Here is a 25,877-nt window from a genome sequence, read left to right on the forward strand (position 1 = left end):
GCTGTGGGCGCTGTCTGGCCGTCACTGCTTTCAATAGGGCTTCCCTTCTGCTCCTATTCACATGGATCCCTGAGTGTCCTACAGGTAATCGCAAGCGCCCCCATGCACGTACAGCGCCTTGAAAAAGTATCCATACCTCTTGAAATTTTCCACATTTTATCATGTTACAACTAAAAACGTAAATGTATTTGATTGGGATTTTATGTGATAGACCAACACAAAGTGGCACATAATTGTGAAGTGGAAGGAAAATGATAAATGGTCTTCCAAATATTTTATAAATAAATATGTGAAAAGTGTGGCGTGCATTTGTATTCAGCCCCCTTTACTCCGATACCCCTAACTAAAGTCTAGTGTAACCAATTCAGAAGTCACCTAATTAGTAAATAGAGTCCACCTGTGTGTAATTTCATCTCAGTATAAATACAGCTGTTCTGTGAAGCCCTCAGAGGTTTGTTAAAGAACCTTAGTTAACAAACAGCATCATGAAGGCCAATGAACACACCAGACAGGTCAGGGATAAAGTTGTAGAGAAGTTTAAAGCAGTGTTTGGTTATAAAAAAATATCCCAAGCTTTCAACATCTCATGGAGCACTGTTCAATCCATCATCTGAAATGGAAAGAGTATGGCACAACTGCAAACCTACAAAGACATGGATGTCCACCTAAACCGGCATGCCGGGCAAGGAGAGCATTCATCAGAGAAGCAGCCAAGAGGCCCATGGGAACTCTAGAGGAGCTGAAGAGATCAGGTGGGAGAATCTGGCCTTTATGGAAGAGTGTCAAGAAGAAAGTCACTGTTGAAAGAAAGCCATAGGAAGTCCTGTTTTCAGTTTGTGAGAAGCCATGTGGGGGACACAGCAAACATGTGGAAGAAGGTGCTCTGATCAGGTGGGACCAAAATGTAACTTTCTGGCCTAAAAGGAAAATGCTATGAGTGGTGGAAAACACTGCACTTCACCCTGAACACAGCATCCCCACCGTGAAACATGGTGGTGGCAGCATCATGTTGTGGGGATGCCATTCTTCAGCAGGGACAGGGAAGCTGGTCAGAGTTGATGGGAAGATGGATGGAGCCAAATACAGGGCAAGAAAACCTGTTAGAGTCTGCAAAAGGCTTGAGACTGGGGTGGAGGTTAACCTTCCCGCGAGACAACGACCCTAAACATACAGCCAGAGCTACAATGGAATGGTTTAGATCAAAGCATATTCATGTGTTAGAATGGGCCAAAGTCCAGACCTAAATCCCATTGAGAATATGTGGCAAGACTTGAAAATTGCTGTTCAGACGCTCCCCATCCAATCTGTCAGAACTTGAGCTATTTTGCAAAGAAGAATGGGCAAAAATGTCCCTCTCTAGATTTGCAAAGCTGGTAGAGACATCCCCAAAAAGACTTGCAGCTGTAATTGCAGTGAAAGGAGGTTCTACAAAGTATTGACTCAGGGGGGCGCTATACAAATGCACCCCACACTTTTCAGATATTTATTTGTAAAAAAATGTTGAAAACCATTTATCATTTTCCTTCCACTGCACAATTATGTGCCACTTTGTGTTGGTCTATCACATAAAATACATTAAAATTTTTAATTGTAACGTTACAAAATGTGGAAAATTTCAAGGGGTATGAATACTTTTTCAAGGCACAAGTCCTAATAGTAATAATGATTAATATGTTTTTTTGGGGGTTTTTTCGAAAGCCCATGGTGTGTGAAACACACTCAAAAACTTCACCCGGTGCCAAAAAAATGTGCACACACAAAGTGAAAACACAACACTTTGAGTGAAACACAAAAACATGCAATGGGTGTACACAAGCCCTCTAAAATCAGAGGGCCTTGCCCTGATCCCTATGGGCTTTAGGCTCCAGATGGGGACTGGGGTACTTGCACTTGGTCCATCTAGCCAAAACCAGATGGACACCATTCTCCTAAGGGTCTGCTGGAACAGACCCATCCAAGTATTAGGTGGGGCTCCCCCGAAGGGAGACCCCATGAGAGAGAGGGCGAACCAAGCCAGAAGGCCATGTCTATCCCCTCCCAAGACTTTCAGGGCAAGCCCGAGGACCTACACCCTAACACGTGCAAAATCGTGTACAAACAAAAATACAAAAAAAGTGGCAAAGGGCTTAAATAAAAGCAAGTGGGGGAGAAGGAAATGGAGAAGAGAGTAAAAAGTGGTCATCGTGTGAAACAATGACCAGGTACTCTAGCCAGGAATTAAACATAATCCTCCAGTCCCAGCCAAAAGGCCCGACTCAGGAGACAGGTAAGAAAAAAGTGTGGAGTAGTGCAGTGACCGTGGTGCCATAAATCAAAGTGACCCTCACTCACAGTGACTCTACGGCACCCCTGGATTGCCACTCCTGGGGCACGTACACCATGGGCTTCTTTCCAACCCTGGAGCTCTAAAGGCTTAGGGAGAGCCCTGGACGCAAGGGCTCAACCACCTCTCCCATCGCTCCTACCTAATTACATTCAGGAAATACTAACCGTCCAACTGGTGGGAAAGCCCCCCCCCCCTTTCCCACCAGGGGGACGGTTAGTATTTCCCAAATGTAATTAGGTAGGGCAGTGTTCTTTCCCGAAAAACTGACGGGAGCAAGGACTGCACCAATCTAGGCCCGAAGGCCTGGGACCCGACCCTTGTACAGTGGACAGTGCAGTCTCCAGCCAATCTGTTAGCTTTAAGAAGGGAAGGAGGATGGAGAAGCAAGGGAGTGCCTTACAATCCTAGGCTACTTGGCTGTGTGTTTCTATGGATGCATACAGTGTAGAGACAACTCCTGTTCCTGCAGGCAAGGGTGGCTTCATAGGATGCTGTAAGAGAAAGGAGCCACCCTGGAGTAGGAAACCTGGGCAGTGGTCATGGCACCATCCACTCATACTGGGTGTTCAGCTCTGGTGCATGGGGATTTGGTGTTTAGCTGCAGGTGGAGGGAACAGGTGACATGTTCAGGCCAAATGCCAGCAGCCTGTCAAACTCTATGAGAGGCTGCCAGCTTTTGCAGCTTTTGCAATGATCCCCTAAGCAGTTCTGAGACTAAAACTCCATAAAAGCAAGCTGGCTTTTTGCAGCGCTGCATGGTCTGACCTTTGCTAAAACCATTTCAGTGGGTAGATCTGAGCTGAAGCCAATGAGCCATTATTTGCTGAGATTTTAGAAGTGCGAACGAGCTATCAAAGATCACCAGTGTGGCTCCAGCCTTACAAAAGTCTGGTTACATCTCCGGGAACAAAGCAGCCATTCACTTACCTTATCAGCAAAGTGCACAATGATGAAGGAGATATTTGACATCCGCGGTTTCTTAAAGTGCTGACTACTGCCATGCCTATCGTAGAGTTTCTGGGCCCAGTTCTGGTCTGTTCCTTTGGGGACCTAAACAGAAATTAAAATAATTAAAAAAATGTAATTAATAATAATTAAAAAAATAAAATAAAGAAATATAAATCTAACGAATGCCACTATTTCTAAGCAGCTGACCAGAAGTGTACACAAAAATCTGTCACCTTTGAAAATGTCATATTCACTAAATCAGTTTAATTTAAAGCCTATGTTTTGTTATTTGTTTTTTAATCAACATAAGGGATAGTATTTACATTACATGAGAAGTGTCCCTTGTGCTAGTGGCTGTTGTCTTAGTTTGAATCTGAAGTCCTGTGCCCCCCACCCTCCCCCCCCAGATGCCCGCAGCAATATTCTTCTGTGCTGTGGGGGGGGGGGGGGGGGGGGGAATACAACCTGTCATATGTACTTGTTGTGGGTGCCGACTTCTCCATACAGTAATACCTTGGATTGCGAGTAACGCGGTTAAGGAGCGTTTTGCAATACGAGCCATTTTTTAAAAATCCTGCCATGGTTTGCGAGTGTTGTCTCGCAAAACGAGCAGGTTGCTAGCCTCTGCGGTGTGCAGTAACGCATTTGGCCACAGGTGGGGGGGCACCGGTGACACTCGTAGCCGCTTGGGGGCAACAAGGAGCCACCCAGAAACACTTGGTTCCTGAGCCTCTCCGAGTGTTTCCAAGTGCATCCCGAGGAGTTTCCGAGTGTTTCTGGTGCCCCCCACCTCTGGCCACATGCGGTACTGCACACAATAGAAGTCACTGTGGAACGAATTATCTGAGTTTCCATTGACTTCTATGGGGAAACTCGCTTTGATATGCGAAGTGCTTTGGATTACACACTTTCTACTGAAACTGATTATGCTCGTAATCCAAGGTTCCACTGTATATAAAATAATATGCAAAAGTTTGGAGGGAAGTTTTGGAATGGCAAAGATGTTTTTATTACAAATTATGTGAGCAGACTGCAGTTCCTCTTTAAGCACTTTGATCAGCTCTATCACTGTGGAACAAAATTATCTGAGTTTCCATTGACTTCTATGGGGAAACTCACTTTTATATACTAGTGCTTTGGATTACAAGCATTCTCCTGGAATGAATTATGCTCGTAATCCAAGGTTCCACTGTATACAGAAGCTGTACTTTAGCTTCCATGAATGGAGGATGGGTGGGTGAATGAATGAATGGAAAAGTGGGGGGGGGGGGGGTTAGGCTGAGCTGAGCTTCTGAGTCGCAGCTGAGCTGCTTGATCACTGTTGGTAGAGGGGGCCGGGTATGCTATGTTTCCGATTCCGCTATAAAGTGGAGCACAGGGAGTGTAGGGGATAGGGGGGAAAGCAGGGTGAGCAAGGTTGCCGAGTATCTGCTGGGAGGATGGAGCAGAGGGTGACAATCTGCTGTGTCACTGCTGGGAGGGGAGAGCTGAGCTGCTGAGAAAACTGAATACCGGAATGTACATAGACTGTCCACAGGTTCCCTTTAAGGTGGACCTTCAGGCACATATAAAAGTCCATGCAGACATGCCATGATAAATCCAAAAGTACACCATATCCTACCTTGCACTCCTCATCCAAAAGGTCCAGAATGCCGAGTTTTGCCTCGATCAGGTCAATGCAGGGTTGATTATCATAGAAATCAATTAGAGTCCAAGGGATCTGTTCCTTCATGTATTCCTCTTGTTCCAGTTTAAATACATGCTATAAAAAGTAGAGGGATTAATTAACAAAACACCATTCCATTTGGACTGGACATCACCCTTCTAATACCGTTGGGTCTAAATCCGCACGTCTGGTGGGAATTAATTTTATTTAAAAGGACATTACATATTATTAGTTAGTACACATTTTATTGCACATATATGACTTTTATAAAGCCCAACTCCAGACAGATAAAATAAAAATAAATTATACCTTGCAGTGGAGCAAAACAATATCCCTTGCAGAGATGCTGTGCCCACACTACAAGGGTTAATAACTCATTTTGTGTAGGTGAGAGGAGAAACCATTTTACTTACCCCATCCTCCGCTCCCCCAGAAGGTGGTGATTCCCCACAATCTGGCAGTGGACTGTCCCTCAATGTCCTCATGTCCAGAGCAGAGGTATGGACCCTGCTCCGGTCTTCATGAGTTTAGGGGCCCCTACACTGGTATAGGGGGTGGGAGCAGAAGATGCAGGGACTGGTCTAGCTGCGGGGAGGAGCAGAGGGTCAGGTAAGTACATCTCCTTTTATTGTCACCCAAGACCTAAATGAGCAATAAGTCCTTTCAGTGCGGTCACAGCCCCATGGCAAGAGATCATTTTTAATTTGCCCCAAGTTGTGCTTTAAATTTAAAAACGGATATTGCATATTACTTGTCAATTGTTGTAATTATTTTACGGCATTTATTACAGGGCACATCCATGACACTCGCTTTACAAAGCATGTGTCTGAATGCATATTAACAGTACAAGAAATTAATCTGGGATTTATTTCTTCTAAAGTCAGCAGGAACCAGCTAATGATCCATCTATGGGCAGGCTGGTTGTACTGAAGCTAGTGGTGCACCGAAATGAAAGTTCTGGACCGAAACCAAAATTCAGGATGCACTTGGCCGAAAACCGAAACAGACAGTTTTAAAAAAATAAAATAATATAAATATATTATATATATTTATATATAATCATATTCAACTTTTTAATAGTACTCATGGTCCCCAGGGTGGTAATATCTGGGTATTTGTACTCATGGTTACCCCAGGGTGGCAATATTTGGGTATCTGTACTCATACTGTCCCCAGGGTGGTAATATCTGGGTATTTGTACTCATGGTTACCCCAGGGTGGCAATATTTGGGTATCTGTACTCATACCGTCCCCAGGGTGGTAATATCTGGGTATTTGTACTCATGTTGTCCCTAGGGTGGTAGTTTCTAGGTATTTGTATTCCCGTTGTCCCCCAGGGAGGTAATATCTGGGCATTTGCAGTCCCATTGTCCCCAGGGTGGTAATATCTGGGTATTTGTACTCATGGTTCCCCCAGGATGGTAATATCTGGGTATTTGTACTCATGCTGACCCCAGGGTGGTAATATCTGGGTATTTGTACTCATGGTGTCCCCAGGGTGGTAGTTTCTGGGTATTTGTATTCCCGTTGTCCCCAGGGTGGTAATATCTGGGTATTTGCATCCCGTTGTCCCCAGAGTGGTAATATCTGGGTATTTGTAGTACCGTTGTCCCCAGGGTGGTAATATTTGGTTACCTGTACTCCTGGTGTTCCCAGGGTGGTAATATCTGGGTATTTGAACTCATGGTGTCCCTAGGGTGGTAATACCTGGGTATTTGTACTCATTCTGTCCCCAGGGTGGTAATTTCTGTGTATTTGTATTCCTGTTGTCCCCAGGGTGGTAATTTCTGGGTATTTGTATTCCTGTTGTCCCCAGGGTCGTAATATTTGGTTACCTGTACTCCTGGTGTTCCCAGGGTGGTAATATCTGGGTATTTGAACTCATGGTGTCCCTAGGGTGGTAATACCTGGGTATTTGTACTCATTCTGTCCCCAGGGTGGTAATTTCTGTGTATTTGTATTCCTGTTGTCCCCAGGGTGGTAATATCTGGGTATTTGCATCCCGTTGTCCCCAGGGTGGAAATATCTGGGTATTTGTAGTACCGTTGTCCCCAGGGTGGTAATATTTGGTTACCTGTACTCCTGGTGTTCCCAGGGTGGTAATATCTGGGTATTTGAACTCATGGTGTCCCTAGGGTGGTAATACCTGGGTATTTGTACTCATTCTGTCCCCAGGGTGGTAATTTCTGTGTATTTGTATTCCTGTTGTCCCCAGGGTGGTAATTTCTGGGTATTTGTATTCCTGTTGTCCCCAGGGTGGTAATTTATGGGTATTTGTATTCCTGTTGTCCCCAGGGTGGTAATATCTGGGCATTTGCAGTCCCGTTGTCCCCAGGTTGGTAATATCTGGGTATGTGTACTCATGGTTCCCCCAGGGTGGTAATATCTGGGTATTTGTAATCATGGTTCCCCCAGGCTGGTAATATCTGGGTATTTGCACTCATTCTGTCCCCAGGGTGGAAATATCTGGGTATTTGTAATCCTGTTGTCCCCAGGGTGGTAATATCTGGTTATCTGTACTCCTGGTGTTCCTAGGGTGGTAATATCTGGGTATTTGAACTCATGGTGTCCCCAGGGTGGCAGTGCCAGGAAATACCAGTACTAGTAGCTCACTCTGGGCTCTCCAGTTACCTCAGGCTGCTCTCTGCTGATTAGAGACATTCACTGCGTCTTCCGCTGCTCGGTCACATCATAGTGCGCCCCCGCCCCTTGTCAACTGATGATTGGACAGCTACCCCATCTACCTATGGCACTTGATTTTTTGGCAGTGGAACAGAAAGCAGCGCTCTGATTGGATGCAATCCCCCCTCCACCAAATGATTTGGACCAGTGCACAAAGCAAGATCCATAAAGACACGGATGAGCGAGTTTGGGGTGGAGGAACTTGACTGACCTCACCCCAGTAGAACACCTTATAGGGGAGACTGCGATCCAGGCCTTCTTATCCACACATCAGTGCCTGACCTCACAATTGCACTTCTGGAGGAAAGGTCAAACATTCCCATAGACATATTCCTAAACCTTGTGGATGGCCTTCTCAGAAGAGTTGAAGCTGTTATAGCTGCAAAGGGAGGGCCAACTCAATATTGAACCCTACGGGCTAAGACTGTGATGCCATTAAAGTTCATGTGCGTGTAAAGGCAGGTGTCCCGATATTTTTGGCAATATAGTGTATGGCCTTATTCTGCGTCATTTTGCTTTGGGTGTAATCTGATCTCCCCTGCTCTCTAACTCTGTTTCTCAGCATTGCTGTAAAATAAGCTTGAAAAGACAGGTGAGAAATCAGCAGCTGGCAACTGCAAGTGGTAAATATGAAATAGCCACATGCAAAATTTCTTATATTTTTATGCAACTGATAAAAAAAATATATATTTTTTTGTTAGTTACTGAAGGCAAACTCAGGATGAAACAATATATATATATATAAAAAAAAAAAAAAAAGCACAGCGCAGGCTTTCCATTGGTTATGGATGGAGACGGTTCCCACTGACTCACCGAGTTAAATTGCTGCTGTAGCTTTTCATTGGCGTAATTGATGCAGAATTGTTCAAAGCTGTTTATTTCAAATGTTTCAAACCTGCAAAGAATTGTGAATGATCAGCAGTGAGGAGGACACAGCATCAAATACAAATAACATTCTGCAATATTCCAGACCATTAACTCCTAAGGTGAGGAGCCAGCAGACGTGTCTGCAGAGAGCCACAAAGATCTGCGGCACCGCCCACACCGCCGTCTGATCCTGGGAACGGCACTGTTGGCATTTACTGCAGAACGGCAATTGGTGTCTTTTCAGCGACTGTTACAAGAAAACGCATTCAAGCTTTACTAGTATTATTTATTATAATACATGTGCATTTGTAAATCAACCATGGCACTTTTATAAAAAGACATCAACATCTGCTGGCATGTGACCGCTTTGTCCAATCAGAATCGCTCTGATCCATCCCAGAAGCCCTAAGAAAAGACAGGGAAGAAGAGTCAAATCCTTCGGACCGCTGCACCGGCTGCATGGGAGGGACAGTTAATCACCCACGGAGGTAAGTGCGGTGAGTGCGGTGTTAGTTAGAAGCAGAACAGGCTTCTTTACCCGCTTCAGCCACGGAAGATTTTACCCCTTCCTGACCAGAACACTTTTTGTGATTCGGCACTGCGTCGCTTTAACTAGCAATTGCGCGGTCGTACGACGTTGGACCCAAACAAAATTGACTTTTTTTCCCCCCCACAAATAGAGCTTTCTTTTGGTGGTATTTGACAACCTCAGCGTTTTTTATTTTTTGCGCTATAAACAAAAAAAAAAAGAGCGACAATTTTGAGAAAAAAGAAAGCGATATTTTTTACTTTTTGCTATAATAAATATCCCCCAAAAAGAAATAAATAAAAAAAAAATTTCCTCAGTTTAGGCCGATATGTATTCTTCTACATATTTTTAGTTAAAAAAAAAAAAAAAAAAATCGCAATAAGCATATATTGAGATATATATATATATATACACACATTATATATATATATATATATATATATATATATATATATATATATATATATAGTTATAGCATCTACAAAATAGGGGATAGATTCATGGCATTTTTATACATTTTAAAAAAAAAAAATTTATTAGTAATGACGGCGATCTGCGATTTTTATCAGGACTGACATTAAGACGGACACATCGGACACTTTTGCCATTATTTTGGGACCATTGTCATTTATATCAGTGCTATAAAAATGCACTGATTACTGTGTAAATGACACTGGCAGGGAAGAGGTTAACCACTAGGGGGCGATGAAGGGGTTAAGTGTGACCTAGGGGGTGATTCTAACTGTGGGGGGATGGGCTTCCACTGACATGACAGCGATCACTGCTCCCGATGACAGAGAGCAGTGATCTCTGTCATGTCACAAGGTAGAACGGGGAAATGCCTTGTTTACATAGGCATCTCCCCATTCTGCGGCTCCGTAACACGATCGCCGGGACACCGGCAGACACTGTTCGGCTCGTCCTTATTAAATGACTACCGAGCTTCATATATTTTTGTCTTTTATATCTGCCTGGAGTTTAGCTTTAAAGAGACTTTTGCTCTCCTTAAGATTGCTCACATGAAGAATCATTGGCGGTGGACGCTCCGGGGCAATGACAAACTGCAATAAGCTGTACAGCACAGAGACCGTTTACTTACAGAAAAGGATTGTCTGTGCGTCTCTGGAATGTCATTGGAAAACAGCGAACATAAATAGATGAGCAAGACCATCGTACCATAACACAGACTGTTCTGCTCCTACGTGTTTATAGATTTCAATCTCACTAATACATTAATTACAGTATATTTATAAAATAATCGCAGCCTTTGTGCATAATGAGATTTTGGGATGCTTGCAGCGTTAGTAAAGGCCAGGAATTAACTACTGATGTCATTTTATATTGCGACGGCTCTACATTCTTAATAAAAGTTTGGGCGCATGGTCTCATGCAACGTGGTGGCTCTCGGGTAAAATTATTTCATGCCTAAAGAGGACCTGAAATCAAGCAGTGATGATGTCACTGATGTGCTGCTCACTGTTATCTTTGCTGGAGAGGAAGCTGTACCTGAGGACTTGCACATGGCAAGAATCTCCCTGCTTCTGCTTCATCTATTCTGCAGATCAATGCTTTATAAACTTCTGCTGCTGCTAGATTATTACCTGATCATTCATCAGATCAGCAGTCATTAAAGTGGAGACAATGTTAATATGAGGAAGCAAAGCCCCGTTAAACTACCAAGATGGCGGGCACCACGCAATGCATTATGTAGCACTAACCCCCGAAGGAGCTGCTGGTTTTATTTGGGCTTACCATTACCTCACCTGCTCGCCTCTCCGTCACAAGGGTCCCGTTGGAAAGTAGCCCAAATGATAATGAATCTGACACGTAGTCCTTTTTTAACATTTATTCAGGATAAGCACAAAAGTCCTTCAATAGAGGGTCAAAGGATAAAGGGGGTAGTTCAGGCACCTAGTAATTGAGGGTTAGAGGTATTGGTCAGATCCAGAGGACAAACAGCTCCACAGACTGGATCCAGCAACCATGGGATAGGCCCCTCTCGCTTGACCTAGCAACCGATGAGATGCTCAACAAAGTCTCTGCCACAGACTTGTCAATTGAACTTAGAAATCTTGAGAGTTTTAAACTACCACCATACAGTACCAGTTTCTTTCAGCCGACCCGGCGATACTGTATGGGTATTGATCCGGGTTGCGTCCTCCAACTGAGTTTCCAGGCTCCTCCAGAGAGACACCAGCCTTGCGCTCGGTCCTCTACTAGAAAAGTCCTCCCCTGGATCCTCCAGTTTTCTTGGCCTCTCCCCAAAGACGAGACAGCACAGGATCACCCCTGGATCAGTAGGCCCCTAGACCTTTCTGGGCCCACCCTCTCAGTTGCAGAGCCATGGGCCAGCCGGCCCAGAGGCGCAGGACCATGCGAAACAGACCCCAGGCCAGGAGGGCCGTGAGGTCGGGATAGCGGACCCCGGAAAACACCACCAAAAAAGGCATCGGTACCTTAAATACCCTCTCCCAGAATGCACAGCAGGGAAACCACTCCCACTGAGCTATTTCCTAGCAAGAGGCGGTATTCAATACATCCAGCCTGCTGCATTTCCATACTTACTGGCGGTGACAGCGACACCTACGGTCAAGTGGGAACCAGTGCAACCCAGCTGGACTGGCACAGAAACCAGAACTTTTTGGAAAAAATTAGCCTGAGCCAAACTACAGCTTCAGACAACTAAATTTGAAAAATAAGAGCGTCTGCCCATTAGGAGCAGGGCGCTACAATTCAGCATCAGCTACAGGGAGCCTGCGCCAATGCTGGTGACCAACCCTTTGCCTTCTGCTTGTCTTTTTTTGTCTACAACTTCCACAGTTCGACTCCTGCTTAAAGATTTGCATTGCCAGGACCCATATTTAACCAAAAGCCTCCCCCTCTGTTTTTATTGATCCTTTAGTGAAAAACTGCTTTTATATCTCCCTGTGACATTGCCAGGCTTGTAAAATTCTTGCAGGGTTAGCTACTTAAAGGTCAGGTCATTTTCACATTGCCATGCCCCCAGAACTACATCTCCCAAGAGATACATGTGGAGAGGGCCAATGCGAAAGTGGGGGCAAAGATGGAGATCAGCACTGTAAAGTTATGGGCAAAGGTATAAATGGGCACTGACGATGTTTTCTGTTGTATTACAATACCAGGTTTTGCCAGTAAACAGTGCCAAAAGGTAAAACTTGTAACTGGAGATCATTGTCACATGTCACCTCTTAGAGGTTATAGAGGTGTCACTCGTTGTCTGTATGTGACAGTATTTCAACACCCAGCAGTTTACCTTTGCCAACACTGATTGGCAGAGAGATAAGTTGCCCAATGGTGCCCACATAGTTCCAGCTGTGATGTCGTCTGTCCAGCAGGAAGCAGTGCAGCACATGAAGCATATACAAAGAGTGACCAATGAGCACCAAGGCTGTGGGGGCATTCAAATCCCAAATGACACCAATGAAGGGACACTACTCCCCCACTGACACCAACAATGAGAAACTTTCTCCCACTGGCCCCAAAGATAGGGCACTAGTCTTTCTACCACTGACCGCTGAGGCAACAGTGCCTTAGATGATCTCACAGTGCATTTTTGCTACCACTATTGACACGTCGCTGTGGGTGTTGCCAAATTTATGTAACAGCGAATAGGGGTTAAAAGGGTATGGTTCAATTAAATATAAACCTATGCTTCTATGGGTCAGGGGTGTGTAAAAGCACAGAGTTCAAGGGTCAGCATTAGGAATGTGCAGAGTGCAGGATTAAGTAACACACAGAACTCTTTTTCACTTACTAAAAAGCACCACATTGTGTACATAAACACTGGCTAGGCGCACATTTAACCCATTGATCACCCTAGAGATTTTTAACCCAGCCAGTGTCATTAATACAGTGATCAGTTCTAAATATGTGCACTGTCACTGTACTAGTGTCACTGGTTTCCACGAAGTGTTAAGCCGCGTACACACGGGCGGATTGTATGGCCTACTTAGTCCGTCATACAATCCGACGGACAGTCCGTCATACTTTCCAATGAACGGACTTGACCACACACGGATGCACAAACAGTCCGTTGAAAGCTTGCGCGATGACGTGTACAGCACGTACGACGGGACTAGAAATAGGAAGTCCAATACACAGCAATGCAACCTTCCGCCGTGTAAATCCTTTCTGAGCATGCGCCATTCTTAGTCCATCGAACTAGCCTACTCACGAGTGGATTGTCCGCTGAAACCAAAGTATGACGGACAATATTACGGAAATTCCGAAATACTTAAGCCGCGTACACACGGGCGGACTGTCTGTCCAACTTAGTCCGCTGAAACACATTTCAGCGGACAGTCCGCTCGTGTGTGGGCTTCAGCGGACTTTTTCAGCGGACTGTCTGGCGGACTAAGTCTTTCGGAATTTCCGTAATACAGTCCGTCCAACTTTGGTTTCAGCGGACAGTCCGCTCGTGAGTAGGCTAGTTGGATGGACTAAGTATGGCGCATGCTCAGAAAGGATTCACACGGCGGAAGGTTGCATTGCTGTGTATTGGACGTCCTATTTCTAGTCCCGTCGTACGTGCCGTTCACGTCATCGCGCAAGCTTTCAATGGACTGTCTGTTCATCGTGTGTGGTCAAGTCCGTTCATTCAAAAGTAGGACGGACTGTCCGTCGGATTGTCTGACGGACTTAGTTGGCCAGACATTCCGCCCGTGTGTACGCGGCTTTAGTCCGCCAGACTGCACGCTGAGAAAGTCCGCTGAAGCCCACACACGAGCGGACTGTCCGCTGAAATGTGTTTCGGCGGACTAAGTAGGCCATACAATCCGCCCGTGTGTACGCGGCTTTAGTGTCAGATTTTACTCTGCAATATCAAAGTCCTGCTATAAGTTGGTGAATGCCGCCATTACAAGTATAAAAATAAATACAAATTCCAGTATATATATATATATATATATATATATATATATATATATATATATATATATATATATATATATATATATATACACATACATACATATACATACATACATACATATACAGTGGTGTGAAAAAGTGTTTGCCCCCTTCCTCATTTCCTGTTCCTTTGCATGTTTGTCACACTTAAGTGTTTCGGAACATCAAACCAATTTAAACAATAGTCAAGGACAACACAAGTAAACACAAAATGCAATTTGTAAATGAAGGTGTTTATTATTAAAGGTGAAAAAAAATCCAAACCATCATGGCCCTGTGTGAAAAAGTGATTGCCCCCCTTGTTAAAACATACTATAACTGCGGTTGTCCACACCTGAGTTCAATTTCTCTAGCCACACCCAGGCCTGATTATTGCCACACCTGTTCACAATCAAGGCATCACTTAAATAGGAGCTGCTTGACACAGTAAGGTCCACCAGAAGATCCTTAAAAGCTACACATCATGCCGAGACCCAAAGAAATTCAGGAACAATTGAGAAAGAAAGTAATTGAGATCTATCAGTCTGGAAAGGGTTATAAAGCCATTTCCAAAGCTTTGGGAATCCAGCGAACCACAGTGAGAGCCATTATCCACAAATGGCGAAGACATGGAACAGTGGTGAACCTTCCCAGGAGTGGCCGGCCGCCCAAAATGACCCCAAGAGCGCAGCGACGACTCATCCAAGAGGTCACAAAAGACCCCACAACAACGTCCAAGGAACTGCAGGCCTCACTTGCCTCAGTTAAGGTCAGCGTTCATGCCTCCACCATCAGGAAAAGACTGGGCAAAAATGGCCTGCATGGCAGAGTTCCAAGGAGAAAACCACTGCTGAGCAAAAAGAACATCAAAGCTCGTCTCAATTTCTCCACAACACATCTTGATGATCCCCAAGACTTTTGGGACAACATTCTGTGGACCGATGAGACAAAAGTGGAACTCTTTGGAAGGTGTGTGTCCAAGTATATCTGGCGTAGAAGGAACACTGCATTTCATAAAAAGAACATTATACCAACAGTAAAATATGGTGATGGTAGTGTGATGGTCTGGGGCTGTTTTGCTGCTTCAGGACCTGGAAGACTTGCCGTGATAAAAGGAACTATGAATTCTGCTGTCTACCAAGAGATCCTGAAGGAGAATGTCCGACCATCTGTTCGTGTACTCAAGCTGAAACGAACTTGGGTTCTGCAGCAGGACAATGATCCTAAACACACCAGCAAGTCCACCACCGAATGGCTGAAGAAAAACAAAATGAAGACTTTGGAGTGGCCTAGCCAAAGTCCTGACCTGAATCCTATTGAGATGTTGTGGTATGACCTTAAAAAGGCCGTTCATGCTCGAAAACCCTCTAATGTAACTGAATTAGGATAATTCTGCAAAGATGAGTGGGCCAAAATTCCTCCAGGACGCTGTAAAAGCCTCATTGCACGTTATCGCAAACGCTTGGTTGCAGTTGTTGCTGCTAAGGGTGGCCCAACCAGTTATTAGGTTTAGGGGGCAATCACTTTTTCACACAGGGCCATGATGGTTTGGATTTTTTTTCACCTTTAGGCTAGGTTCACACTATTGCGATGCGGGAACGCCGCGAATCCGCGGCGTTTTCCCGCATCGCATACCTCCCGCCGGCAGTTCACACTGCCCTATGCGGACGGCTGGGGGTGTCAATGTTATGTTAATGACACCCCCAGATCCGTCGGCATATCGCAGTGCGATCTGCCGACTCGCACAGGAATCGGATCGCATGGTGTGAACCCCCATGCGATCCGATTCCGTTGCGGACCCAAAAAAGGGTCCTGTGCGAGTTTGCTGCGGGACAGCTGCGAGTTCAGCCATACTATCTGTATGGCTGAACTCGCAGTGCTACGGAGATCGGATGTGATTTGCTGTGCGAATCACATCCGGATCTCCCCCCGCAGCAGTGTGAACCCAGCCTTAATAATAAACACATTCATTTACAAATTGCATTTTGTGTTTACTTGTGTTGTCCTTGACTATTGTTTAAATTGGTTTGATGTTCCGAAACACTTAAGTGTGACAAACATGCAAAGGAACAGGAAATGAGGAAGGGGGCAAACACTTTTTCACACCACTGTATATACATATATATATATACACACACACACACTTTTTTTTTTTGTAGACCAATCAATATACGCTTATTGGGATTTTTTTACAAAAAATATGTAGCAGAATACATATTGGCCTAAATTTATGAAGAAATTCGATTTTTTAAATGTTTTAATTGGATATATTTTATAGCAGAAAGTAAAAAATATTTTTTTTTCTATTAATAGCGTAAAAAAAAAAAAAAAAAAAACCCCAGGCGGTGATTAAATATAGAAAAAGAAAAGAAAATCTGCGCTACAGTGAAGAAAACAAACGAAAGAATATCTAGTCATGCAGCAATTCAAAATATATACCAAAGAATGCTATATAAAAAACTTGAAAGGAAAAGTGATAGAACTGCGCAATCCTTAATACTTGAATCAAGGTGTAGATATACAATAAAGTGCATATGTGCTCTATTGTTGGGCAAAGTATTACACTACATCCCAACACAAAAATGTATTAGTGACATAAACCCAAACAGTGCAAATGAGACCACATATAAATAACACCGGTTGTTATAAAATAAGGTCACTAATGAAATCTCAATGAAACTAGTGTTTCAAAAATTATAAATATGTGCAAAAATTATGTTGAATAAAAAACAAAGTAAAAAATCTCATTAAAGTCCTAAATAAGTGAGTTCAAACAAACGAATATCCACAGTGACTTGTCCGAAAGTCCAAACAGGTGTAGTCATGGAACAAGGATTAAGTGCACCACCACCGTGTAGATAACAAAATGGCTCCTTACCAGATGCCCCAGTAAGGAGTGCCTATCATAGGGGTCAAGCCCAGGTATGTATCCGACTCGGATCTTCAAAGGATAAGGGACCACTAGTGCCGGACTCAGACGAATTTCAACCAAGGAACAGATGTTCACCATAAGAAGGAAGCAAACAATCCAAAATAGTGTAACACCATTTATTAAAAAAAGAAGGTAAAAAAGAGTGCACTTACAGAAGTAAATGGACACAGAGCATATCGTTAATGGAAAAGCGTCGGCCGATCACAAACTCCAAACGATATCCTTATTCGGTTGCAACTTCCAATGAGGCAAAAAGCGTGTCACGCCACCCAACGCGTTTCGTGAAAAGATCACGTCGTCCTGGGGTATGGGGGTGATTAAATACCACCAAAGGAAATCTCTATTTGTGGGGAAAAATATGACATCAATTTCATTTATGTACAGTATTGCATGACTGCGCAACTGTCAGTGCCATATAAGAAAAAATGGCCTGGTCACGAATGGGGGTAAATCAAGTGGTTAACTAAAACACAGAGTTCTGGGGTCAGGAGTAAATAACACACAGAGCGCAGGGGTCAGATTTAAAGTGGTTGTAAACCCACTTTTTGGACTTCTACCTATAGGGAAGCCTAGAATAAGGCTTACCTATATGTAGTGGAAATATCTCCTAAACATGCACCGTTTAGGAGATGTTTCACTTGTAGTCCGCTGAAAATTCCCATGGCGCATGCGCGAGGAAGAAACAAAACTAAGTGGCGTTTCTTTCCTAGCCTGTGCCGTTAATCGCGGCTCCCATGCGCATGCGCGGGAGTGATGCCACGCGGCTCCGGTGAATCACAGAGCCGGAGCCCACGGCCTGGAAGGAAGAGGGGCCAGAAGATGGACGCTGTCTACACAGGGGACATCGCTGGATTCTTTTGCAGGTAAGTGTCACATAATGGGCTAGTATGCGATGCATACTAGCCGATTATGGTTTTCATTTGCAGGCTTTGCAGTGAGCAAAAGAGGAACTAAAGCCCATCAGGGTTTACTTCCTCTTTAAGTAACACACAGAGCACAGGGGTCAGGATTATGTAACACACAGAGCTCAGGGGGTCAGGATTAAGCAACACACAGAGCCCAGGGGTCAGGATTAAGCAACACACAGAGCACAGGGGTCAGGATTAAGCAACACACAGAGCACAGGGGTCAGGATTATGTAACAAACAGAGCACAGGGGTCAGGATTAAGCAACACACAGAGCCCAGGGGTCAGGATTAAGCAACACACAGAGCTCAGGGGTCAGGATTATGTAACACACAGAGTGCAGGGGTCAGGATTATGTAACACACAGAGCTCAGGGGTCAGGATTATGTAACACACAGAGCTCAGGGGTCAGGATTATGTAACACACAGAGCTCAGGGGTCAGGATTATGTAACACACAGAGCTCAGGGGTCAGGATTATGTAACACACAGAGCGTTGGGGGCAGGATTATGTAACACACAGAGCGTAGGGGTCAGGATTATGTAACACAGAGCGCAGGGGTCAGGATTATGTAAAACACAGGGCGCAGGGGTCAGATTAAGTAACACACAGAGCTCTGGGGTCAGATTAAGGAACACACAGAGATCAGGGGTAAGGATTATGTAACACACAGAGCACAGGGGTCAGGATTAAGCAACACACAGAGCCCAGGGGTCAGGATTATGTAACACACAGAGCGCAGGGGTCAGGATTATGTAACACACAGAGCTCAGGGGTCAGGATTATGTAACACACAGAGCTCAGGGGTCAGCATTATGTAACACACAGAGCGTTGGGGGCAGGATTATGTAACACACAGAGCGTAGGGGTCAGGATTATGTAACACAGAGCGCAGGGGTCAGGATTATGTAAAACACAGGGCGCAGGGGTCAGATTAAGTAACACACAGAGCTCTGGGGTCAGATTAAGGAACACACAGATATCAGGAGTAAGGATTATGTAACACACAGAGCAAAGGGGTCAGGATTAAGTAACACACAGAGCTCAGGGGTCAGGATTAAGTAAACACACAGAGCTCAGGATTAAGAAACACACAGAGCTCAGGGGTCAGGATTAAGTAACACACAAAGCTCTGGGGCCAGGATTAAGTAACACACAGAGATTGGGGTAAGGATTAAGTAACACAGAGATCAGGATTAAGTAACACGAAGAGATCAGGGGTCAGGATTAAGCAACACACAGAGCTCGGGGGCAGAATTAGGTAACACACAGAGTTTAGGGGTCTGGATTAAGATTTTGCATTACTTAATCCTGGGCTCCGAATTCTGTGTGTTACTCAATCATTACATAACACAGAGAATTTAGAGGTCAGAATTACCCCAATCCAACTGTAAAACAGGATGGTACTTGGAACAGCCTGCATGTGTGTGGCAGAACGGATTGCTGAGCATACGCAGAACTCTGCCAGTGCCGTTTTTGAACTAGCCATTAACCAAGGCCGCCTTGTACCCTTTGCACAGCAGGGCTGGAGTGATCTGTGCATGTGTAGAAGCTTGAATTTCTGCGCACACGCTGGCGCCATTTTTGAATGCTGCCTCCTGCCAGGAAATAACTTCCAGGGATGTCCATTTCCCGGGGACAGACTGCCACCACCACCACGGGGACGGTCCCTGGGAAACGGCAACCTAAGTTTGTGGATTTCTGCACCTCTAGAGGTAATTGGCCTATTTTTTTTATTTCAGCTTACTATCTTACTATTCAGCTTACTATCCAATCGTCCTGTACGTGGCAATATACCCGCTGGTTATGAATATGCCCCTCAATGAACATCAAAGAAAATGCCACATTTCCCATACATGTCCAATCTAGGTTTGTACTAGCCATACAATGTGCGGCTTCAAACGCAGCAGAAATGTCACCCCCGTAACATAAAGGCGACTTATAACCGGTTCCTCTTATTTCTCGGTCCAGGGAAGCTTCTCATTTTATAAAGAGCTGAGACAAGCTCAGGTAATAAGCTAAAAGCTGCATCCAGAGACAAATTGACTAATTGTTCATTTATAACTGCAGGAGGAAAATCGCACATTCATCTGTTCTGAGACCGGCGAGTCTCTCAGGACAATTAAGGAGGAGCAGCGCACCAGTCTGAACCTTCCTGATGAAATGGACCCGCAGAGCGGAGCAAAGGAGGAAAGATTTATATTAACCCACTAATTACCTCCACAAACGCAGGGAAAGCGTCAGCGAGGAAAACAATTACCCCAAGTGTTCACACCAGACTGACTGCCCACTTACAAAATCCAATTAGAAGCGGAACAACTGGACCCCCTGCTGCCGGTATTACCATTCACCAAGGAGTCCGCTGACCGAATAAATGTACCAAGCTGCGGGACGTGCGCATTTCTAAAGGTCACCGGACTCCGAGGAGAAAGAATGAGCCATGGTAAGTGGTTGGATAGCCAAGAACAGCTGGACACAGAGGCTCCCTGAAAAGATATTCAAGTGTATCTTTATGTAACACTTTGACACCACTTTGGCAATTTTACCTATCCACAAAAAAAAAAAAAAAAAAAAAAAAAAGGCTTTAGATATAGTATTATCAGCGCCTGGTGGTATGGATGGCTGTGATAACATATTCATAATCATAATCGCATATCAGGGATTAGATGATGTTAAAGCGTTACCAAACCCACAACAGTAAAATCAGTCCGTATATGCGATAAAGCATTCTTGTTATACTCGCTCTGAATCCTAAGGGGTTAATCCTCTGCATTGTGTAAAAAAAGGCTGTTTGATCCTGTTTTTCTCTGCTCCTCTCCTTCTTTTACTGTCCCCAATACATCTCCTGATAGTACAGAGCCTTGGGGAATGCCTCTGTACGTGCTCAGTTTGGTGGGTATTGCTAGAGAGTTTTTTTTATTTCCTTTCCTGGGAGGGTGCATGTGATCAGCACAGGGCCAATCAGCACTGTCCACACAGAGGTCCTGCAACCTCATAGGACAATCAAGGCCCTTTAAGCCCTTGTACACACGGTCGGACATTCCTACAACAAAATCCGTCGGATTTTGTCCGAAACTGGTGTTGCATACACACGGTCAGACAAAGTTGTCGGAAAATCCGATCATTCGTAACGTGATGGCGTTATTTAGTTATGACGGGACTACGTTCAGGCTAGTAGCCAATAGCTTTGGTCTAGGAATTTGATCTGAGCATGCGTGGCACTTTGCCCGATCGGAATTCTCTACAAACGATCGGACTTTGTTGGATCATGTTGTCGTAAAATTTTATAGCCCAGCTCTAAAACTTTTTCGGTCGGATATTCCGACGGAAACAATCCGATGGAGCCCACACTCGGTCGGATTATCCGACAACACGGTCCGATCGGACATTTTCCGTCGGAATGTCCGACCGTGTGTACAAGGGCTAAGAGCTATGGGCGGAAGTGACATTTTGATGTCGCTTCCGCCATGCAATGGTACGGAGACGGGTGGGGGGGGCCATCTTCCCCTCACTCGTCTCCATACCTAACACCAAGAAGGATCCCATCGCCTCCGCCGCTGGCGACAGTTCCAGTAAGAGGCAGAGGGCACCAGAGCGCGGCGGGGGCTCCCTCTCCCACCACCGATAAAAGTGATCTTGAGGAGAATCCGTGGCAGAGACCATTATTATCGGAAACCGAACCACCAGCCAAAGAAGAGGGTACCGGGGTTATGGTAGCTAGCTGCTGCCATAACAATGATATTCCTCTTCAAATTTAGGACGTATATTGGCGTACGGCGGGCCGGAAGTGGTTAAACCTGTAATTGCCATACTATTGTGTCTCAATCGCGTGCATTGCGCAGCAATCATGGGTTTAAAGTTTAAATCAAAACTCACAGGATTACTGCATCCTAGGGAGGCGCTCCGGCGTGTTCACATAGGCCACGTGCTGAGCCCGCCAGGAAGTCGGCACTGCGCTGCGCTAATCACAGGCAGCGAGACATTGTCCCGATGCGCGACTCCAGAGATCGGGCAATATCTCACTGCCTGTGATTAGTGCAGCGCAGTGCCGACTTCCTGGCGGGCTCTGCACGTGGGCTGTGCGAACACGCCGGAGCTCATCCCTACTGTATCCACACCAGCAATGTGGTTGCAGTGGTGCGCACCACCCCATCAGAATACACTGATCAGTGTAGCAGCTGAACGCTGATTGTCGATCGAATGCTGGTTTTTCAGCAGGACTGCTCGACAGACGCCAGTCTAATGATCGGCTTCTATTGAATAGAGGGGGCTCCACACAGAACAAAATTCGCCCGATTCCTGCTGAACCAGCAGAATTTTCGATCAGCGTGAACCCTGCTTAAGATTAGGCCCTTAACTGTAAACTTATTATAAAAAGGCATAAATCTAGCCTCAAAAAACATGGAAGAGTGATGGAGGCGAGGCAGCGGGCGTGCCAAGGGGGTGCCTTTTACCCAACAACGCTAATACAAAATATTATCTTTCTTTCCATCTAAGAGAGCTGGAAGGTATGCCAGTTGGACAACCCTATAGAGTCCAGTGTTTCTCAAATCCAGTCCTCAAGGCGCCCCAACAGGTCATGTTTTCAGGCTCTCCATTGTTTTGCACAGGTGATTTGATCAGTTTCACTGCCTTAGTAATTACCACAGCCGTTTCATCCGAGGGAAATCCTGAAAACATGACCTGTTGGGGCGCCTTGAGGAGTTGGGAGTTGAGAAACGCTGCTCTAGTCCTACAAATACCGATCCCTCCATTTAGTGTGTAAACTCACAAATATACAAGTAAAGATTTGAAGGGTTTAGCGGGCACACAAATGAGAAGAACAGGGGGGGGGGTCAAGTCTTACCCGTATATGTCGAGCACCCCAATAAAAGAGTGCTGCTTGATGGTCGTATGCAAAGCTTTGTTCACATGCTGTACGATCCAGTTAAACAGCTGAGCATAGATGTGCTTGGCCAGAGCGTTCCTGGCATTCACGGCTTGCTGAAGAGCCATGTTCTTCACGTACGTCTCCGATGTGGTCACCAATTTCCGATGGCACAGCCAGTGCGCCATCTGGTCGTGCTCCACGCCGAGCAAGGTGCAAAAGTGGTTGAGATGTTCGTCCCCTTTCTAAGAAACAGAGAGAGCATTGCTATTAAGATGAACAAAGAAAATACTACTATATATCAAAGTTAAGAGGATTACAACTCTAATGCCGCGTACACACAATCGGAATTTTGGTCGGAAAAAGCGCTGATGGTTTTTCTCGACGGAATTCCGCTCAAGCTGTCTTGCCTACACACGGTCACACCAAATTCTGACCGCCAAGCACGCGGTGACGTACAACACGTACGACGGGACTAGAAAAAGGAAGTTCAATACCCAGTAGCCAATAGCTTCCATCTTGTAGTTGAATCTGAGCATGTGTGAGTTTTTGCGCGTCGGAATTGCATACACACGATCGGAATAGAAAGTTTTTCCGTCTCAAAAATTGAGAACATGCTCTCAAATTTTGGCTGGCGGGAATTCGGCCAGCTAAATTCCGATGGAGCATACACGCGGTCGCATTTTCCGATGAAAAGCTCTCATCGGTCTTTTGCTGGCCGAAATTCCGATCGTGTATAAGCGGCATAACAGGATACTACAATGGTTTGTTGTCAGTTTTATTATTATTATTATTTTTTTTTTTAAACTACTTATATATAAACTTTGCTTTACAAACGCACATTTCATTAGAGGGTGCACCAGTGACAAAAAAAGAACAGAAGCTGATTGTATTCAGACTGTCTCTTTCTGATTAAAAATTCGAACTACAAGATTGGTACAGACAGGCAAGAAGTGACTCATTCAGTTCTGTTTGTACACTGGGACTTTAGATATTGAGCTCTGTAAACAGCAGGCATTTAAAAAAAACAAAAAACAAGGATAGACAAACATGTAAAAAGGGGCTTAGAGCTACACCTACTGGCTGGAATTGAGAATACTAAATATTCATATGCCGTATTTATATATAAAATATACACAGCGGCCACTTTATTAGGCACACCTATTCAATTGCTTGGTGACACAAATTGCTTATCAGCCAATCACATGACGGCAACTCAATGCTTTTAGGCATCTAGACATGATGAAGACGACTTGCTGAAGTTCAAACTGAGCATCAGAATGGGGAAGAAAGGGGGTTTAAGTGACTTTAAATGTGGCATGGTTGTTGGTGCCAGACGGGCTGGTCTGAGTATTTAAAAACAAACAAAAAAAAAACTGCTGATCTACTGGGATTTTCACACACAATCATCTCTCGAGTTTACAGAGAAAGGTCAGAAAAAGAGAAACTATCCAGTGAGCGGCAGTTGTGTGGTGGAAAATGCCTTTTTTGATATCAGAGGTCAAGGAGAAAGGGTAGACTAGTTCCATATGATAGAAAGGTAACAGTAACTCAAATAACCACGCATTACAAACAAGGTATGCAAAATACCATCTCTGAATGCACAACATATCAAACCTTGAAGCAGATGGGCTACAGCAGCAGAAAACCACACCGGGTGCCACTCCTGTTAGTTAAAAACAGGAAACTGAGGCTACAATTCGCACAGGCTCATCAGAATTTGACAATAGAAATTTGGAAAAACATTGCCTGGTCTTATAAACCTCGTTTTCAGTTGCAACATTCAGATGGTAGGGTCAGAATTTGGTTTAAATAACATGAAAGCATGGATCCATCCTGTCTTGTATCACCGGTTCAGGCTGGGGGTGGTGGTGTAATGGTGTGGGGGTATTTTCTTGGCACACTTTGGGCCCCTTAGTACCAACTGAGCATCGTTTATACACCACGACCTACCCGAGTATTGTTGCTGACCATGTCCATCCCTTTATGACTACAGTGTCCCCATCTTCTGATGGCTCCTTCCAGCAGGATAATGCCCCATGTCACAAATCTCCAATCATCTCACCACTGGACAATGAGGTCACTGTTCTCCAATGGTCTCCACACTCACCAGATCTCAGCCAATAGAGCACCTTTGGGATGTGGTGGAATGGGAGGCATCATGGATGTGCCGCTGACAAATCTGCAGCAACTGCGTGATGCTATCAGGTCACTATGGACCAGTGGCCTCAAACTATAGTCCCCCCTCAGTACAGACCCCCCCCCCCCAACTGAGTACACACCCCCCTCCCTCAGTACAAACCACTCCCTCCAGTACAGACCTCCCTCACTAAGTAGAGACCCCCTTTCCTCAGTATAGACCCACCCCACTAAGTACTGACCCCCACCCTCAGTACAGACCCCCAATCAGTATAGACACCCCCTTCAGTGCAGACCCCCCCTTATCAGTATAGATGCCCCCCCCCCCCCCCATCAGTATAGACCCCTCTCCCCTCCTGCACATGTCCATCTACATATAGTAAAGTGTAGAGACCTCAGGACAGCGCGGACTCATCCATGTCTTTATGGACCTTGCTTTGTACATATATAAGTAATTGCCCCCTCCCATGCTGAATCATGAATGAATTGTGATTAACCACAATCTTTTGGAAAGCTGAGTTAATTTTCACTTGCCATACCCAGGCCTGATTACTGCCAGACCTGTTGAATCAAGAAATCACATAAATAGAAGCTGTCTGACAAAGTGAAGCACGCTAACACATCACAAAAAGCCACACATCATGCCACAATCTAAAAAAGAAATTCAAGGACAGATTAGAAACAAAGTAATGTACATGTATATCGGTCTAGCTTTCAAAGCCATTTCTAAGGCTTTGGAACTCCAGTTAAACCACAGGAAGAGCCATTATCCACAAATGGAGGTAACTTGGAAGAGTGGTGAACCTTCCCAGGAGTATCCGGCCTACAAAAATGATTCCAAGAGCATGACGACGACTCATCCAGGAGGTCATAAAAGAACCCAGAACAACATCTAAAGAACTACAGGCCTCACTTGCCTCAGGTAAGATCAGTGTTCATGGTTCAATAATAAGGAGACTGAGCAAAAATGACAAATCCATGGGAGAGTTCCAAGGCCAAAGCCACTGCTGACCAAAAAGAACACAAAGGCTCATCTCACATTTACCAAAAAACCTCCTGATTATCCCCAAGACTTATATTCTGTGGACTGATGAGACAAAAATCGAA

At 44.9% G+C, this 25,877-nt stretch overlaps 1 protein-coding gene across 2 annotated transcripts in view; it reads right to left on the reverse strand.

The window, feature by feature from the left end:
• The window catches only part of MYO5B (myosin VB), a 382,616-nt gene that overhangs the window by 138,487 nt on the left and 218,252 nt on the right, over positions 1–25,877 (reverse strand). For both annotated transcript variants that reach the window (XM_077463013.1, XM_077463012.1), the window contains exons 10-13: positions 22,611–22,876; positions 8,436–8,517; positions 4,896–5,036; positions 3,254–3,376 (exon numbers count right to left, since the gene is read on the reverse strand). In XM_077463013.1, coding sequence (XP_077319139.1) covers positions 3,254–3,376; positions 4,896–5,036; positions 8,436–8,517; positions 22,611–22,876 — 612 coding nt within the window. The remainder of the gene's footprint in view (positions 1–3,253; positions 3,377–4,895; positions 5,037–8,435; positions 8,518–22,610; positions 22,877–25,877) is intronic.

This window comes from Lithobates pipiens, unplaced genomic scaffold, assembly GCF_037356315.1.
Source record: "Lithobates pipiens isolate NorthernLeopardFrog02 unplaced genomic scaffold, aLitPip1_a1.2 Scaffold_3, whole genome shotgun sequence".
Lineage (NCBI taxonomy): Eukaryota > Metazoa > Chordata > Amphibia > Anura > Ranidae > Lithobates > Lithobates pipiens.